This window comes from Halictus rubicundus, chromosome 8 (assembly GCF_050948215.1).
Source record: "Halictus rubicundus isolate RS-2024b chromosome 8, iyHalRubi1_principal, whole genome shotgun sequence".
Taxonomy (NCBI): Eukaryota; Metazoa; Arthropoda; class Insecta; order Hymenoptera; family Halictidae; genus Halictus; species Halictus rubicundus.
In genome coordinates, this window is record NC_135156.1 from 4,722,715 (window position 1) to 4,743,003 (window position 20,289).

The window sequence follows — 20,289 nt, forward strand, 5'->3', positions numbered from 1 at the left end:
GCGCCACTCTCCTTGTTGCCATGCCCGTGTTTTTGTCACGATAACACTGTCGCCGAGAAACAGGGGCGAGAAAACCAGTGTGCGCTTGTTGGACCCAAAACCGTTTCACGGGACCCTTTGCCTGTCGATCCAGGGCTATTTCAAAGCAGCTCCCTGGAGCTTAGGGGGACTTGCCCCACTTTGACTTCCGTACTCCCACTTTCCACTTAACAAGGCCCCACCTGTTGACAACGCGCTGCTTCTCGTGATTCCAATTATTTTTCGATGCGTAACAAGTAAAAGTCCCGATTGCGAAATCTCTTTTTGTGCGTATCGGGAATGATCAGCGGTCACATCTGCGCGGGGTACCTATGGCTGTGAGATGCACGGATTGCTAAAAATTTAAACGAGTTTCCCTTCGCAGCTCTTCGGCATGCACAAAAGAGTTCCCATCGAATTAACGCGCAACGGACGTTTGCCCGGCATCCTCGTGCGACTATGCGGCAACCCCTCGCGCTATCCCACAGTCACGCGTAACCCGAGGAAATAGGAAAACACCTGGCAGATATTCGATCCTGTCGCTCTCCTTCGGAGGCCAACGTCGCTTTCGTTTATCACGATTCAATTCGACCGAATCTCGATGGAACCGGTGTTTCCCTATGTATCATTTTTGATCGAACCTTTATCGTGTACGAAAGTTATCGGGTCTAATATAAGTTAATCCGTGGCCGGACTAATTTCGATGAAAAACGATTTGCGAAACGATGACCCATTTCCGGCGACAAACAGACGAACAGACATCAAACGGTTCGAAGACACGACCGCGTTAATGACGTTAACGCAGCCAGAATTTCCCTAAAGACGGGTGTCGCGTACACGAGCCCGTGACGTAATGCCGGCATTAGTAATTATTGTGGCATAATGCCGCGTGTGACGACGCGCAGCAACGAGCATTTATGCCCACGCAGATGGAAGGAAACGCGCGCGCACCTAAGGGAATTCATAAAACCGAGAGCAAAGCAATGGCGGCCCGGTGCGCGGCTGAATGTGCTTCGGGCCGGGCTTCCTTTGGATTTCTGCCATTGTGAGCGATGCTTTGCATTCTGAGGGTGTCACATGGTTCGGTGATCCCCGGCAGCATCGTGGATCGTCAATGGCTTTCGTATATCACTTGTTTTCGCTTCTGCGGCTTTCGGTCGAACGCGCCGCGAAAGTAGTAACATTTACAACCGTGTCGTATCAAAGTGCGGGCTCTCGTTTGATTTCTGCGGTGAAGCGTTCCGTCGACAACTCGCCGTGGCCGTGTTACCACGGCTCTGTTCGGTTCAGAGCGACACTGGCTGTGATCAGATTAGCTGTCCACCCCACTTCAATCATCCGAGGTTCATGAAATAGATAGGGAGCAAGACAGCCGTTATGATCGACAGTCGGGTGTCTTCTCTCGAAGAGCGGGCGGTCATAGTGAGAATGATGGCGATTTAATTCGTTGTACTCTTAGGTAACGCGAGGTACATATTGAGAGCGATCTATAGGTCATGGAACGAGAGAGTCGTAATCGGTCAATAAAAATTCGACCCTCAGCCGTGCCAAACGAGTGTCGCGGTCGGTCGATTGTATAATTAATAACGCGTGCGACGCGCGTAATATTTTGCGGCGAGGTGCACGCTCGCGGAAGGTCAGTGACAGAAAGAAGAGTTCACAGTTCCACGGAGCGGCGCGCCGCGGCCAGTCATCGTCCTCCCAAAATTTCGATTGGCATCGCGCTCGCAGCGCTGTCCGCGGCACCTTCGGGTACTACTCTTGGCTCGAAACTCATTCCAGGAGCGAACAAACGGATGCGCGTACGCACGCTGTCTCTATTTTCGCATGTGCTTTTCCACAGTAAAGGCGCTTCACGTTTGGCTGAATTAACTTCTGTCAACCGCTTTCCAAACTCGATTTAACGCGCACAACAAAAATAATTAAATAAATACAGCAATAGCCGGAACTAAATATATATCGTAGTAGGTCCATTATGTCCTTGAATTTTGCTGTTGTAAAATTAAAAAAACATTTTTTTTTGTTGTTCACTATCTGAACTAAATGTTCTTGTCGTTTTGTTCTTCCCCATGGGAGAAATAATTTCTAAAATTTAATATTAAATTATAAGTTTTATATTTAACTGTAAGTATGCCTACGTCCCTATGTATATTGCGTACATTTTTTTTTAACGGCATTAATTAAATGTACTGATTATTAAACTAAAGCAATTGTCCAAAAATTGAGGTTAACCTGTTAAATACTAATTAATTAAAATTACCTTCATCACTGCCTTCGGACATTATCTTAGACTTAGGCCACTTTCAAAATAAACGGCTCAATTATTGAACTAACTCTGAAAACTTATGTCTCCAAAATTATCGTACTTACTCGGAAAATGAGTAACCTCAAATGCTATATTGATAGATAACTTGAAGTTGCACATGTAACCACGGGCAACCGGAAATAATTGACAAATGGACTTAGGCCACCTTCGAAATAAACGGCTCATATATTGTCGTGATTCTGGTGCTGCATCGATAAGTTTCGCGGCAACGCGAATGTGTCGAGAGCAGTGCGACACGAGGGGCTGATAATCGCGGCAAGTTCGTAAAATCCGAACTACAAGCGGAGAGAGATCGAGAAGTAAACGTCGCTTTCAACGAAAGTAGACGGAAAGATTAAGCTAGCACGACGGTCTTTAATAAACTTTGTCACGCACCGAAGTGTTTACGCCGAACGCCGTTGCTCGCGACACTAGCGTTTTCTTTCCCTGTGTACGTATACTAAACCCGTCGAGTATGAGATCAACAGCAAAAGATCGAATAAGAATAAATCGTGAACGGATCGTAGGCAAATCATCGACGGGGAAGACGCGATCGACGGCTTGCTCGTTACGGCGTGCGTACCTACCTAAACGCAGCTTAATAACCTGTCCACGACAGCGTTCTATTTCCGTCGAAGGATTCACCATAGAATGAGATCAGTGCACTAAATTTATAACCGATCCCTCTCCTTACACGCCGGAATGTTATCGTCTCTCCGTCTCTCTTCCTCTTTTCGCAGCTATGCTGGCTAGATCTCGCTGGCAGACGCGTTTCAACTCTCTAACGGTCAACTACCTCGTTACGGCGCGGGAGTCTGAGGACGGGTCACTCGTGACCCCTGTTGAAAGTTTTGTCAGACGTGTATTTGGAAACTCTGATTGTTGTTTCGGCGTCGCTACTCGCGAGACAACGACAATACGCGGGTATATGCGAGAGTTGAATGAAGTCGAAAACTGAAACAATGACGCGCACTGTTGACAAACCGGCGTTGTCAATAACGCATCGCGGCGCACCGTGTGTAAACAAAAACACGTTTGCTCGCCAACTACGTATTTACTGGTGTAATCGAGCAACGACGTCTCGTCTTCGACCAGACGATACGAGAGTCGCGACCTATGACTGTTTGATTGTTCCTCTTAGCTGCGACTCAAAGTTCAACTTCGATTTCTGTCATGAATTTTTGATCGTGCGCATATAGGTGACTGTAATCGAAATGTAACTCGGTAAACGGATTAACAGAGTTGTTCCAGGCTGTACGGTTCCCATCGAACGATCGAGGATTCGAAAAAGATTCGTGGACAAATCGGAACGTAATTAGAAATCTAATCGATTCGAGATTCTGTTTTCCCGCCATTCTTTTTGCGAGGAAGCGGCCTACGGCAGCGGAAAGTTTCAAATACGGGCTCGATGGATCGAGAAATCGTGCGAATTATTCCGAACGAAAAAAAATCGCGGACCGAATAATATTTCTAGAAAATTCTATCAAGCCGAGGCAAACGGCCGGCGTCGAACAATGGTCTCGGTTGATCGGTCGCGTTTCGAAAGCCCCTCTCGGATACACCTTCTGCGCCCGTAATTTCCCACGAATTCGCTTTCGAATTAGCCGACACGGCTCCGGGATTATAACTTATAAACGAAAATTCGCCTGCGATTGATTTCCAAGTCTCGAATGTAACGATGTAAAAATTGCTCGAACAAGTGTAGCAATTTATAGTGGCGCCTTAGAGTCGCCATTCGAGCGCTACCGGTTAATTGGGGGAAACAGGAGTTAGAAACAAATCGATTTCGTCCCTTAATAATTTTAATAGATCGTGAGAACTATCACGATGTTCTTTAATCTCTTCTTAACGTCGCCACTGTCTTCCATTTCACTTGCCCATTTTTCTGACAGATGCATAAAAATTTATTGAAAAGTGACGAACACGTGGTAGACGATTCTCAAAGGGCCGAGAGACGGCACAATTCTTGCCGGTGCCAAAGGTTCGAACGAAATGGACTCGGTAATATCGCAACAATCGCGAGTCACCAAGAAGCCATCCTCGACGATGGCGCCGTGCCAAGTAATCCATTGCCCGACGATTTTATTCACAGAGGTCTGAGGAGATGTATGGCTCCTTCGTTCCCATTGTCTCATCATTAGAAACTAATTTCTCGAAACGCGGAACGTTACAAATATGTATCACACCCGCGACACGAACCACCGTTACGGGAATTATTAACTACCCTAGGGGCGGTTAGGATCGGCTTCAAAGACGTCCATTCCTGTTCCCCCACAAGATTCAACGATCAAAGGCGGGACGCGCGAATCGATGGGAAACACGCGAAGCGCGTTACATATTTATAAACTGCTTGCGACATCTCTCACTGTCATAATTGCGGGGAAAGTCATGGTCGGTAAACGTTGCAATTCGCTGACAACGGGAAATCATGAATCATCGTTCGACGAGAGGGAGAGTGACAGAGAGAGAGGGGGGGGGTAGGGACATATACATAACGAGAGAGAGGAGAACACTTAACATTTGGCCAAGGAACCAGGGACGAAAAAGACTTTCAATTTCGACACGGCCATCTTGCGGGAATCGCGGAAGCGTAGCATTTCGGCTCGCGTTACGACAATTGTAGTTAATTGGGTTATTTTTCGCTCGACCCTGGGAAGCTGCCTCGCTCGATGCTCGTATCGGTCGCCTCGTCGTTCCCCTCTCTTCCTTCCCCCTCTCTCTCTCTTTCGTCGCGACTAGGATAAAAGAACGGCCGCTGCAAAAGGGGATAAAAGAACGAGAACTCTCCATTTTGCCCGACCCAGGTAGCCTGAACTCTCCTAACCTTTTCAACGCGCGTTAGTAGACGCCAACATCAAGGATTTGATTTTTAGCATTCGTCGAGGGACAAGTCGTTTTGTGTCGTAGTCATTTCTCTTTGGAGAAATCAACCGCTTAACACATTAACGATTACTTTTCACCGGGATTTAACTATTTATCTACCGGAAGCCTATTACTATTAACCCTTTGCACTATAATATCGAATCGATTTTAATAATTACGCTGTACCAGAAGGAAGCTTAAAAATCATATTTCATCTAATAATCTTAATACTATTAGATTACTGGGAGCTGGTTGTACGTTCCTAAATATAATAATCCCTGTTAAAATAATCCCTAGCCATGGCTTTCAATGATTGCAAAATAATCGCCGGTGGATAACGTGTTAATTGGACGAGAGTTCGACGCTCGATAACGCGAGCCCATGAACGACTGCACTCCGCTTCCCAGCACATCCTTATTGTTACGAATATCGAGCCGATAGTCGTAGGCGTTCACGCGCACGATAATCCGAGGAATGCGCGCCGGGACGATTTTCAATGTTGTCGTTCAGTGAGGTTGATACTGGCCCCGGGCCAACCTCGTAACAATCACCTTGACGACAACTTTCTAGAATCTCTGACGGAATACAATCAATTTGCATTTCAGCGACGCGCGACTCGACTCAACTCGACTCGACTCGGTTCAGCTCAGCTCAGCTCGACTCGTCTCCCGTCTCGACGAGTCTACACTGTTGCGTTCGCCGGTAAAAGCGGCACGCAGCCCGAGAGCGTCGTGGAAAATTGCGCAGCTCTCGCTCGCGCGCGCGAGTCGACTCCCCCGATCGGTAATCGATAGCCTCTCAAGAAATTAGCGCGAGCTTGTGTTGTCCGGAAATCGAGTGCCGACCGACGAATAAATTAAAACGAATAATTCCCTCCCCCCTCCCAACGACTTCCAGCGAATTTCTTTGGCAACCTCTTTCGTCGCCTTCGTCGTTCGAACGCGTTGCCATGTCGCTTGCAATTTTTCAGAATTTTACAACGGTGGACAAGCTGATTTTATGAACCCCCCTGTGCTACGATTTCGAAATGACTATTTCAAACATTTCGATATTTTCCGAATGTACATAATTGACAAAGATTTACAAAACATAATTTTCAAATTTTCTAAAAGTAAACTAGTTGTTCTAACTTCGAAATCTTCACCGCGAGTCTGATCCGATGCCACACACAGTGCAAGGGGTTAATTAGTTCTGGGTCGAAACAGACCCAGTCACCGGCCGACGTTCGGAAATATATTTTGAAGAAGAACGAAAATATATTTGTTTAATTAGGTAGACCCTTAACTGGAAGTAGCATGGCGGTCGAGGGTGGGGGTGGAAGGTGAGTACTAGGTTGAACTGTACTTCGAGCGGCCCACTTTCTTTACTTTCACGCTGGCGTCGTTCTTCTTTCGACGCGCTCGCTACTCGGGCTTCGTAACTCGACGACGAGAAAGGCCCTATGGCGGACGTGCACACTTGCTCTGCTCGCGTACAGATACAGATGTGCAGGCGCGCGCGCGCGCGCGTGCTAGCAGTGCGAGAGCTACCAACACCAATGGTCCCCCACCGCCGACAGAACGCCGTTGACTACCGAGTATGTATGTACGGTCGTTCGCGACACGCAAGAGTAGCATCGAACAATTTCTAACGGGTTTCCGTTGGTTCGCGCGCCCTCGGAGCAAGGAAAACGCTTCGCAACAGTCGTCTGCTTTTCGTCACGTTCGATCTAATTGCTTCCCTTCTTTTCTTTTCTTTTCTTTTCGTCGAGAACAGAATTTGCAACCTTATCTGATGCATACGTAAACTGGACGGGCAGATCGGATTGATTCGCACGATGAGAAGCGCAAACATTTAACTTCTTTCTCTCTTGAACGATATCAACACTTTATCTACCGGAATCCTATTAATTGGATTTTCAGTAATTGTACTGTATCAAAAGGAAGCTTAGAAAATTTCTTTTACAATCTGAAACGAAATTCTTCGATGGCGTTACTGGAGGTAAATTATAGATTCATAATTGAAATTGCCGTCGATGGATCCATTAAATTTGCCGATGAACCACGGGTTTTTAAAAAATTATGAAATACGGTAGATAATGCGTTAACAAATTCTGGCAATCTTCCTATTGTTATAAGGTTCATTAATTTTTATCGTAAATGCACAAATTCCAATAGGGTCCTCGGTGATCTTGGCAGTGGAGATTGATAGCTCCTAGCTATTTCCGTCGGGCAACAAAAATCGTCGGAGAAAAACGTGTGCGTCGAAAACGGGATTTTTATACCGTTAATTGTTGGACGTTCGCGTGCGTCTATTGTTCTCGGGTTCTTTTGCAAGCGTTTACGCGGAGTATACGCTTCGTATGGTGGATGCCCTTTCGTAAGTCACTTTGTAATTCAACGCAGATCTGGTATGCGCGATAATACCTTTGTTTAGCGTTCAGATCGTCGTCTACGATGCAGGAGCGCTCGCGCGCGCGCGCGAGTTCGAGTACGAGCGCACAGAGAAAGAGAAAAGCTGGTGTTGCGTGTGCTGGTTTGTGTGTTCGCTCAGTCCACCACCAACAGCTGCGTTCGTCGCGTAGCCCTATGAAAGTAGCTGTACGCTCTCTCGACCGAGACGTAAATAGTTACGAGCCTCTTGCCGTAGAATTTTAAAGCGGAGTTAACGTCTGCCCCGCGATACGTTTAAGGCGATATCTGTACGCGCGCGCACGAAGCTTCCGTGAACGCCACCGGTTGCCACTTTCAATATACTCGTTGCCTTGGTCCATGGCTTACAATTAGCTCGCGTTACATCCGCTCCTGTATCGCGGACGCGTTCGTGCAGGGCTGCGCGCTACGGTCTTCGCAGGCTCCACGCATTTTTCAACTCCGACCATTTCTTTTGGTCAATTCTACTAGGCCTACTTTCAACCTTATTCACGGTTAATTCTATCAGTATCTTAAGGGGCCGGTCTCCGTAGATTCGCGATAAGGTAGAGTGACTACATTACCGTCAAAAAATGGTTTTACGTGCTTCAAGTTTTCGTCCTTAAATAAGAATATTTTCTCGCTGGTAAAGGGCTCATTCGAAAGAGGAAGGTTCAATCTAAGGCGCGCTGGTCAGGAGCTGCCGAGATTATGCAGATATTTGGTAATATAAGCGTTCGAAGTGGGCCAAAAATTGACGATGTGCATGCTGTGGAATCCAAGCATTTTTATGCCATTGACAAGTTTAGTCACAGACTTAAGACCCGTCGGATCAAGAACGAGACGGATCTTAAGTCTGTGTCTGAAGGCTGTGAATGGAAATTATTAATTAAAAAGTTACGTGACTACCCCGGGCCCTTAACCCCGACGTCTTTTCTAGGGCGCCGCTAAAAACGAATATACTGTAATTCAAAACAATTATTACCATACTAAAGATCTCCGTGTTTAATAAATCGTTAAGCGTTCCAGCACGGTACAAGTAAGTATACTCGATTTCTTGTGCGCAAAATGGAGTTCATTTATAGCAAAGTTATTAGTCGAAAATTGAAACGGTGGAAACATTGAATATCATAGCAGTATTGTCAACTTGTTAAAATGATTAGTAGTCGAAATCAATTTTTATTGAACTCCCGTTGCGCAAGATTTTTTCGAGACAAAATCGCTTCGAGCGCAAAGGGTTAAAAGCTGTTGAAGTCTCGTTGCGATAAATCTGAACTTATTTGTATCGTCGCGAGATGGAGCATTACAGAGGATATCGCGATAAAAAGTTCGCGCTCGTTGTCGATCGGTCGGTGAAGCAGGGTGTACGCTCAATGACCGATACATTATCTAAGAGACCGGTTATGTACGCGAACCTCTATCTACTGTTCACCAAGTGTGGGATGTCGCGAGGGACCGTCTCGATGGAGTCGTAAATAGTTACGTCGATGCCGTAGTTGAATTTCAAGGAGGACGGAGAGGGGCACGCATGTCCAATGAGATGGTACATAACATGTAGAGTAATGCAGATTAGTCCCGACGTGGCAGAAAGAGGTCAGAAATGCGGCTCTAATCCGCGGCTACTCGACCGAGAACATCTACTTTTTCTCGTGGGCTGTTCCGAGGCGAGTGACTTTAAGTAACGTATTTAACACATCTTTTGTGCAAATTCGGAGCAGTTTTGTAATATTTTTAGAGGAAACTTAAAAAATCGTTGACTCAACTGTGGCCAATATTTTCCTTTTTCCGTTTCATATCCAGCGACTGAAATTACGTCAAGAAAATCGTGCGAGCATGAACGAGAGAAAGATAGGACAGTTACGTCTAAATCGTCCTTGAATGTAAGCGGAGACAACGCGCCAGCGTACCGACTGTAAGAATGTAGCGCGCTTATGCAGGGTGTTTTCAATATGTCGGTGGACTGCGGAAATGTGTACGTGTGCGCGGCATAAAAGATTGAAAACAGTAAGGGTTGATTTTACTCACCGGTTACCTGGGGCATTGAAACCATACGTTCGAGAGGGTAGTATAATGCCCTATAGAGGGTCAAGTGGTTAAAGCTTTCGACGCGCGACCCTAGGCTCGCTGGCCGTAGCGGAGCATACGGCGATTAGCGACCAATGACATTTTAGGTTACGTAAAATAGATTCGGACAGCCGGTGGTATCCGTAGCCGTTGTTACCTGTAATGTGGTTCCCGCGATAATAACTCGATACGTTGGCTCGGTACGTGTCTCTGTTCCGTAAATCTACCGTGCATACGTTGCCCCATGGGGGGGGGGGGGGAGTGTCGGAGGACACCACAGGAACGCGATGAGAATCGAACCAAGTGCTCGCGAAACTGTATTAATCGATTGCGTCGAACACCGGTAACAATTAATAAACGAAAATCTTCGAATCAACGATTTAATAAAATATACAACGTTGTTCCGGAAGTAGTGTACGAATCGTTTTCGATTCACATTTCCGAAACGGTGCACGGTCCGCATCGTTCCGAAACGATGTTCTGACTCATCGGCTCTGGAAACGGTTAGGGGAAAAAGTTATCGGTATTGTGGCGACCTGTCCTCGCTGCGCGGTCTCTGGAAATATCGAAAGATTTTCGACATCGATCCCGGAGTCGGAAACGCTTCCCAATTATTTATCGGTTTTCCATTTTCGTCGGGCACACTGTGTATGTGTGTGCTGCATCAGAAAATGAGATACGAATTGACCATGATCATACGTTACAGCCGTAAAGTGGACAAAATCGATAGCGACCGAGCAATCCACTTAACGGCATTCTCTAAGCAGCCGCTGAACGTGATAAATCGAAGGCTGCGGACTATTTAGATATGCCGTAACGATACATCGAACGGTCGGTGCAATACGAGATAGGGAACAGATTAAACGCTAACGAACAGTTCCTCGCCCTGTACCAGCCGCTCGACCGGCAATCGAATTCGTTCGATCGACTTTTTGGAACCGCGCGCGCTCCGCTCGACAATCGCTACGAGGGCGTTACGACGGTCACGATAATTATTAAACTAACCGCGGTCGAGCGATGCTCGACACTATCGTAATACGGAGGCCTGGATACGTAATAGCGCAATACCCCGTGTCTAACCTAGTGGTACATAAAAACATTACGACTCACAACTGGTGGAAATTGTTCAATAACAACCGGCATTCTCAACAATTTATTGCAACAATTTCGTTTGGGATTAGTATTCGAAAGATTTTTCGCAGCACGGTCGCCGAGCATCGTATTAGATCAGCTTCCGGTATGCGAAACGTTCGAACCAGATTATCTACACGGATTACCGAAAATTGGACTTTATAAAAAGTTTATCAAGTCTTAGGAAATCTTAGCCTTGCAAAAGTTTGACTCGACACGAATATAGAGTCAATCGACTATCGACCCGTGAAATTCTATGGAGTCGAGGAGTTGAGAAAAAATATCGCGTGGGGTGGGGGTCAAGTACGAGAACGAGAGTAGGGCCTCTACGTCCTACCGTGACGCATTCCTCGTACACGACGACAACAGGACGCATTTTAATAATTGATATACGCGCGGAAAGAAAAAGATCGTTGTGCAATATCGGCGCGAACCGAAGCCCGCATGTCGCAATATCGGGGTTGAAACGCGCCACCCCTTTTTCGAGGCGACTCTCCGGTCGGAAACCGTTTCAAGGAACACAGCCGGCACGGGGTTCATCAATCCTTGGGAGTAAACGCCCACACGCAAATCCCCGAAACCCGACTCGTTCTTTTTCCCCGGGAATTACGCTTGCCATTGACGATAGATGCTGTGTCATACGCACGGTACGCGCAATATCGTTTCTGTCGCAAGATCGTCGGCCGCGTTACTTACTGTACAATGACAGTAGGAACGCGGTGGGGGGGAGGGGAGAAAAGCCGGGGAAGATACGGGGCTGTGGGGTGGGGGGTGGGGCAAACGTAGAAGAAAAAGAGAGAGAGGGGGGAGGGGAGGAGGAGAGAGTCGCGAGAGCCAAAGGGAACAAATAGGTGACGCGCGCGTGTGGATGGAGGTTGCTCAACTTGACATCGCTTTCGTGACGTCATACAAAATCACTTTACCTCGAGACGAAAGCAACCGCGCTCCCGGTCCGCTGTCTTCGTACCCGTACGGATCCGCGTACGTCGATGGAGTCGAGAACAGAGAGTGATAAAGAACACACGGACGACGAGATGATGAGAATCCCCGGAGAGAGAAAGGGGTGAAGAAGGCACCGCGCGCGCACACACACTACACGCGCGCACACACACAACACACGGAGAGCGAAAGAGAGGGGGAGACGATGGTGTAAGTCTGTTGGCGAGCGGTACCCGCTCTCCACTCCGCCGACTGCCGGAGGACGTCTCTTCTTTGTTCTTCCTTCCTGCTCTCGCAGCCACTCTCGGAGCTTCGCCACACACTCGGCTGACTAACGGAACGAAGTTAATCGGAGCACGTTAGAGCTTCTCTCTGTCTCTCTCTATCTATCTCTCCTTCTTTCTTTCTTTCTTTCTTTCTTTCTCTCTGTATCGAGTCCCTTCTTGTCACTGTTGCACTCTTTGATTTCTATGCGTGTATACGGACAGGTATACTAGACAATAGTATACAAGATAGGCTTCTTCCTTGGACGCACCGCTATTAAATCTGGTCGGCCGTTAAAAGTGCACTAGGCACGCGACACCTAACAGTTCGATTGCCGTGTGTACGTCTCCTCGCGAAACGATTCGACCGAAGGACGAACGCAGACTGAGATGTACGTGAGTGTGTGTGTGTGTGTATTTGTTCATGTAGAGCCGTCTATAGCGGGTTTGTGTGTATGCAGCAGCACACGGTCACAAATACGTGGGGACGGATACACACGTATACGAGCGAAGAAAACACTGCGTATCCGTACTGTTACTCGAAACGAGTTGCTTCCGACCGAGAACGTTCGTACGCAAGCAAGGCCGGAGCACGACTGAGCGCGTACGCGAGCCGACACTGGCCGAGCGTGTGGCCCACGACGCGGAGATACCCGACCGAACGTCGTACCGCTACGACACGAGTTCCGAGTCCTTCGCCCCTCCCCTCCCCGCCCTCTATCTATAGTTTGCCCGACCCCTCACTCCACCGCGGACCGCCACGCCGTACCGACGACGCGCGCGTTGTTCCTCCTTCGTCCCCTCTGCATGATCTCTTCGCTATATGTATCTCGTGCTTAAACTCGTACACGTCCTTCGGTGTACCAGAGATACGTAACGCGATTTTTCAAAGCGACGACCGATGCGCCTAGCCGACACCCGAAAAAGCCTATCCGAATTGTAATTCTCTCTCTCGCTACCTGTGCTTCTTTCTCACGGGATCCAGACCGGGGTCGGCTGCGGATCCATGCCGAACAGGTGTGAGGCAACAAGGTGGGGGCCCCGGGGTTAAAGAGACTAGGGGAATGCTAAGTGATTCGCGCTCGACGCACGCTCTCCAACCACACTGTGCTCTTGCTATTTGCTCGCGTTATTGCGCTCGCGAATTTCACGTTCGACCGCCGCCACCGCTGCGCCGTGCCGCGCCGGTTTTCCGCGGAGAGCGCGCGCGTCTTTACTGTTATCTGCTCGCCACTTTGTTATTTACCGGTCATGCGACGTCTGGCTGACCCTTCTCCCTCCAGGTCGAATAGAGAACGAACAAAATCGCGGATGTAAATCGTACGATACGACATCATAGAGATTATTATCGAACTTGTAAAAGAAATCGTCTAGCAGACGTGACGAGGGTTCAGACATATTAGACTGGAACCTAACCTAGCGCGTTCTTACTGATAACGAGACTGCGGATTTTAAGCATTCATTAGCAAGTTGAGCTAAGCACGACGACGTACTGTTTTCAGTTTATCACTTCTGCTGCTTGCAATTCATCCAAACAATTGTTATTTTGCATGAAGATGCAAAGTCTACTCGTAACGCTCCGGTTGGTTGTGTCCGATGCAAATGGCGGTTGAGGAATCGTTTCAAGTATGATCGGAAACCACATTTTACAAAATATCTCGGTAATGGTCCTCTCGTAGGAAACATAATGATGCAAATGTTTAAACGAAGTTTTACATTTTTTCCCACGATCTACCACACTTCAAAATTCCAAGGTTAGGGTAAAGTAACTTTTAACACTAGAACTACCGAACGAGTCAAAATGACCGGTTCCTAATTGTTTCTTTCACAATTACTGAAACGATAAAAATGTTTTCATTAGAAATTTTTGACTGAACTTCTTTATTGGAGCACAGGTTAGAATAAAAATGGTATGAGGTTTGAATAGATGTAGTCTTGTCATTATTACAAAGCAATATATATCAGTCGTATTTATTACTCGGTAGTTCTAGTGTTAAACTACAAAGTGGATTACGAATTATTGGATTAGAATTATTTTTCCAACGAGATATCGTAGAATTATCTTCCAACCAGGAAATGAACATTCCTTGTTGATAAGTTGTTAATGTAGACGGTGCCCCGAAATAATAAAGCCTGTTAGAATACGGAAGACGGTGCGAGCCAACCGGCCGACGAACCAGTAGGTGGTTCGCGCTGGATTTAATGGCAGATAGGAAGGGTACATTATACCCAATGGGTTATACGTGGAATTTAGTGGATGTACGCGCGTCTAAGTACCGTAATGCGATATGATAATGCGCCGCGCGTGGTTTTGCGCGATCGTCCACGTGAAATATCGTCGCGAGCGTAGGGTGCGCGCGCGCGCACCTTGGAGGGGAAAAAACGCGTGCACCTATCGAAACATTAAACCAGTAACCCTTTTGTTTTTTAATTTCGTTTTCAGTCTCGCGGCGCTTCGCTTATTTTGAATAACGTAATAGTTTAACTTTACTCGCAATTTTATGGAAAAGTTGATGAATTCACCGGATTTCCTGAAGTACGGTTTTATATTTTGGATTGCCCGACGTTCGAGTCGATGTCGAAATAAAATCGGTGTCTTCCGTTCGGACGCAACGTAGTTGCGGCTGATCAGCTGAGCAAGACGAAAGCGAAAGTGACTCGATACGTTTAACTTATCAGCGATTAAGCGCGCGAGTTATTAAAACGCCCCCACCGTGCCCGTCATTCCTATCTTCTCGCGCGTTTCTTCCTTTCACCGAGTAAAAGTGAACAATTTAATACTGGACAGCTCCGTGCACTTAAATCGCCTCCGCCGAGTCTAGGATATCTTTCCGATTCAAAGATATCCAGTCGATATCGCTTCAGATTTCAAGCGAAACCGAAATCGAAATCGCGAGAAGAAAAACCGGAATAAAATAGCTCGAGCGTATTGGTCCGAGATTCGCGGGCTTTCGCGTTAACGTAACGCCCCGTCCCTCCCGTTAGTGTTGCGTCTAGGGCACCCATGCCCAGAAAATGCAGTAGGCCAAGGTGAAATTCCTTGCGACAAGTTGCATCAGAATATAAAAAAGGTGAACCATGGCGTTGGACACTGGTGTTTTTCCTCCATGCTGGAGGAAGAAACGAGCTGGAATGCGGTTGAAAAAAAAAATGGTGCACGTTTAAAAATAGACGGTGGAACAAGGAACTTATCGATCGTTAATTACGTAACCGACTGAGGAAAGAGAGACGTTTCGAAAGAGTCACGTGATCGACGATCCTGTCCGCTCCTCTTGATGCCGGCCACTCTTGTGCACGGCTCTACGTGTAGCTACTATATCAAGCATAATTCCCCCATCTTGAACGGACCTAATCTACTCACTATTCATGACCGTTTCGCGTTCGCCGATTTCATTTTCCTGTTCGAGATTATCAACGGCTATCTCTCTGTTTCGTACACCACTTTACGCGGCTAATCTTATCTGCCCCGATCGGTTAACCGGAACTTGTGTACGTACAAAGGAAATTGTGTCGTGCGACATTTCATTTTATTCCATTTAAGTAACCCCTCTCCCCCCCCCCCCCCCAATTCGCTTAGCACTTGACAATTAAGGTGATTTTTATATTTTAAAATTAAAAAATTTGGTACTGATCACTTTAACCCGTTCGGGTAGCTCAGCGTTGAAGGACAACGCAGTTCGCAACAGTGTGTCAAAACGGACCCAGGTAGCGTCATCCGAGGGCAAATCGATACGAAATTATTGTTTCCTATGTTTTCTCGGGTTCTGCTTTCTTCTCGCATTGCGGTCGAATCACGGTCGAATCAAATCAGATAATTATGCACAGTGTGTGAAGCGCCTGCACTGTAGAAACAATCGCGGAGAAAGGAGGGGGGGGGGGGACCGCGCGGGACACGTCGAATCAGGAAATTGCGACGGATCGATGTTTCGGCTTAACTTGTCGAGCCACGCGTTAGCACCGACAACTATTTTTCGGGTTAACGAATTTAAAATGGCTCCGTAGGGCGAGGGGGAACTTTGGTTCCACCTCTCCTCCCCCCGTACCCCCCTCCACGCTCCACTCGATCGAAACTTCACCATTGAACTGCCGGTCGAATCACAAAGCAGACATTTCGTTGAAATAATCGTAAACATCTGTGAAACAAAGCTGACACATACTCGCAGACGCATTCACAGCAGATTCTATGGCAAACGTTCCGGGGAAAATTTAATTAATTTATTTAAAAATGATCACGAGTTTGTGAAACGGTCTGGTCGGGCATTAATCGATTAACATTTTCTGTTCAATCGGTCGACGAATACTCGTGACCTGAGATAAATAAATAATCGTAGCATGACGACTTTTACAGTTTATTTTTATTCGGACAGTACGTGAACAAGCGCGTGAGTCACTGTGCTCGACACGGCTCTGTATTCATTACTCATATATACATATACACACAATGTATATCTCATCGAGTCGATGGTTAAACACTTATTTCGGTCGACTGCGATTATACATTGGTTAAATAAAAAATACGAGCATCGATTGCAATTGATAATCAAATATTTGAAACGAAGTCGTTGACTGGCATCGAACAGCACAATGCCCAACTGTGTGGATTGCGCGCGGGCCATTTAGACAGAATTTTTTCGGAGCGGGGACGTTCGTTTGCGTTTAAATATTACTCTCGTTAAGTGGATTGATAGCGGGGTCTAGGGTGTCTAGTCCCCGGACCAGGCAGGCGGTGTGAATTATTATAAAATACAGAGGAAAACGGCGGGAGGATAGGCGTAACGTTGCTCCTTGAAAAGGATGCATTATTTAAGGAACTCGCGTTTCGAATGGAACGCCACGGGAGCAAGTTTCGGCGCGGCTTTTGTCTCGAGTTTATGCCGTAACGTTTCAGTCAGCTCGAATGAAAGTTATCCTCTGTTAGAACGAGGAAGGGTCGATCGGAGGTGGGGGAAGATGCTCGGTAGGGGAAGAGACTGGCAACCTGGCGGCTGGGATGACGCGAGGGAGGGGAGAAGGAGGAGAAACGATGCGCAGTACAGCGCAAAATAGACGCACCGAGGCTCCTACTCGTTTGTATTCGTTTTGCCTCGAACCGACATACTTCCAGCCGATATTGGCTACCGACTCTTCTTTCTGCCTAACCAGTCTATGTTACTTTCCTTGTTTCGCTCATGGCTGGCCACGGCACTCGAAACATTTGCCGAAGGACCCGTGCACAGTCGAACGAAAATTCGAAGGTCGATCGAATCGAATCGAAACCAAACGAAAAGAAGGCTCGCTAAATTTTAGAGCCGTCTACAGCCAGAAATCGATTTATCGTGGCCCACATATTAGCCCTTGACACTCGAGTGGCCGCTCTGAGGCGCCACTATAAATTCCTAAATCATTATTCAAAATATATTTTACATTATTAACTCCTCGGAATGTCAGATTATTAGAAGCGATGTGTTTTCATGCACTATTGTTCGCTTTTTAGAATTTTAAGACAGCTATCGTCCCCGAAAGGTTAAATTTATTCGTGTTTAACACGTTCGCGGATGTGAATGCTATAGTATTCATTTTCATAGTGATACAAAATGACATGAATGCTATAGCATTCATTTTCATAGTGATACAAAATGACATGAATGCTATAGCATTCATTTTCATAGTGATACAAAATGACATGAATGCTATAGCATTCATTTTCATAGTGATACAAAATGACATGAATGCTATAGCATTCATTTTCATAGTGATACAAAATGACATGAATGCTAAAGCATTCATTTTCATAGTGATACAAAATGACATGAATGCTATAGCATTCATTTTCATAGTGATACAAAATGACACGAATGCTATAGCATTCATTTTCATAGTGATACAAAATGACACGAATGCTATAGCATTCATTTTCATAGTGATACAAAATGACATGAATGCTATAGCATTCATTTTCATAGTGATACAAAATGACAGGAATGCTATAGCGTTTAAATTTTAAAGCCAATTTTTATGCATTTAATTTTATACAACCTTAAGTTTTTGTAATTAATATACATTTCAAAGTAATGACCAACTGTCATTACTAATGGCAGCTAACGGTAGTTAACTTATTATTGTTTATGTCTAATCAGATTTCGGATAGTACAACTAGTCTCAAGAAAAATTGCCTGCCTATTTTTGCAGCTCGCTGAAATTTTTACTGTCCGTGAACGTGTTAATAAATTACTAAACATTTAAGTATCGTATGAGTAAATTACATAAGTTTCATATGCATAAAATGAAAAAAATCGTACACAATGGAAACATTCTAGATCGGAAGACATGTTTGGTTGTCTGGTTAGATCACCCCGCGAGTCGTGTCGTTTTGTCAGTGTAGAATAACGTACACTTGCTTTTAGTCATCGATGTATTTTTGCAACACGCGAAGCGCGACGAACGATACAAATTCTATCGGTATTTATTTAATTCCGTGTCAGCACCTGTCAGCAGCCGTTGTGCAGCCCGAGTAACAAGAAGGGGACACCGTGGACTAGGACTAGCGCGGCGGGCCCGCCATTTTCAACCCTCGACCGGTCACGTGCCACCTCTAAGGCTGTACCGTTTGCAAGCCTTTGCGAAGAAAGGCTTTGAAGAGATTTGCATCCTCGAGATAATCGGCGAGAGAGAGATTGTTTACGAATTCGGTTTGTATCGAGAAAAATCCGGTGTTGCGGAAAGTCGAGAGGCTGAGAACCGCTGGTCACGATAGGGTCTACAGTCGTAAACGTATTCGGCTACTCGTTCCGCTCACAGATATCTATAAATCAGACGGTTATCGGGCATTCGGTCGACGTGGCAGATTGAATTCAACCTTGATAATACATTTATCGTAGTTAATTTATCGCGTAACACCTCTTTTAATAACCGGCGCGCGACGCGACGGCCGCAACGCCGCCGCCAGAGAGCGAGAGAGAGAGAGAGAGAATCCATGTAAATAATCGTGGAATAAAAGGAGGGTAAACAAGGTCGGACGTCGGGGTAAAGGCTCGGGATCCAATGCATTGAACGGTCAACGACGTTCTGACTGGTGCGCAGACGGGTCCGCGCAACACGTGACCAAGCACCTAGCCAGCGAGAGCGTGCCTAGTCGAGTGGGGAAAGCCTTTTCCCTAGAGTTTCGTGCACGAGTAATGACAATCGAGGCTGCAAGAGAGGAAGGTGTATGATTGCGACGTGATGCGAATCGAGACTGCCGCCGAACTTTCCTCGATATTACTGCGGCGCGCACCGGTCAACTCCATTTACCCGCGAATTTCGGATGAACGGCCATTCGAGTTACAAGCATTTTCCAAATCGCTATTCAAGTTACAGGAACGATCACGGGAGCGTGAGCTCCTCGCCCCGGTAGCGCTGCCCTCCCGGAGCACATGTATGCGATTCTCTGTTCCAGAGTCGTGCATATCGATGGCTCCTCGATTTTAATTCCTTCCTCGAATAATTTTATTTTGCCAATACGATTCCGGTTTCGCGGGTGTCGTCGGGACCGGTGTTTAACGTAATAGCACGGATTTTTGATGCGCGTGTTACACGGGTCCCGCGTGCACGCGTGTCCCTTTAATACGCGCTCAACACCGTAATCTCGAAAATAAACGTGTGTTTGCGGGAATGCGGCCGGAGGAACGGCCAACAGAGAAGCGAAACGGCGAGGAGGGAAAAACGCGCGTCAGGACTCGTTTCGTAGCGGAGCTGTCGGGAGCGTTGCACTCCGGGACTAGGGCGGCAAATGAAGTTCGAGCTTCGAGTTGTACCGACTGGCTTCGATTTTTTTTATCTATCCTTCGGTCTCCAAGATACGCTGTTCCAAAGTTTCATTATACAGAGTGTCACATTGAACTCTGCCACCCCTAATATTTTTGTTATTTATGCAGATCCAAAAAATATTTGGAGGGATCATGAGTCTGTGCGGTCTAAGTCATCCCAAGGCCATATTTTCCGAGATCTTACGAATAGTAAGGTTTTTTTTTTAAATCGAATGATATTGTTTTGTATTTATATTTTAATAGAGCGTTTCAAGACGAATATAATGACCTGTTATGAAGGTCAAGCGCAATCGACCTTAAAATCTATATCTTCTATAGCATTTGTAATATTGATGCAGCTTTGGAGGCATGAAATCTTTTCGGAATAGGGGAAACAATGTTTGTTCGACACTTTCGGTTCGAGGAGCCCCGCCCCTTACTCGCTTTAGGGTTAAGATCGCAACGGTATCTTGTTTCCTCAGACTATGGATGTCGAATCGGGGTCTTTCGTGACCCTGGTAAAATTTTCGAGGGTTTGGAATACCACTGCAGGC

General features: G+C 46.4%; 1 protein-coding gene and 1 long non-coding RNA gene across 5 annotated transcripts in view; both read right to left on the reverse strand.

Annotated features, from left to right (window-relative positions):
• The window catches only part of LOC143356414 (uncharacterized), a 175,316-nt gene that overhangs the window by 53,758 nt on the left and 101,269 nt on the right, over nucleotides 1-20,289 (reverse strand). The gene's annotated exons all lie outside the window — the stretch shown is intronic.
• Nucleotides 1-20,289, reverse strand: part of LOC143356411 (uncharacterized) — a 121,950-nt gene that overhangs the window by 15,323 nt on the left and 86,338 nt on the right. Inside the window, exon 1 of one of the 4 annotated variants that reach the window (XM_076792086.1) lies at nucleotides 11,694-12,594. The exons of 1 other annotated variant lie outside the window; for it this stretch is intronic. Coding sequence is in view for 2 of the 3 variants with exons in the window: in XM_076792084.1 (XP_076648199.1) it covers nucleotides 2,911-2,971 (61 nt within the window). In the remaining variant the exon portion in view is untranslated. Of the gene's footprint in view, nucleotides 1-2,910; nucleotides 2,987-9,600; nucleotides 9,770-11,693; nucleotides 12,595-20,289 lie in introns of those variants that run through there. 2 more of the 4 variants (XM_076792085.1, XM_076792084.1) reach the window with 2 other exon arrangements.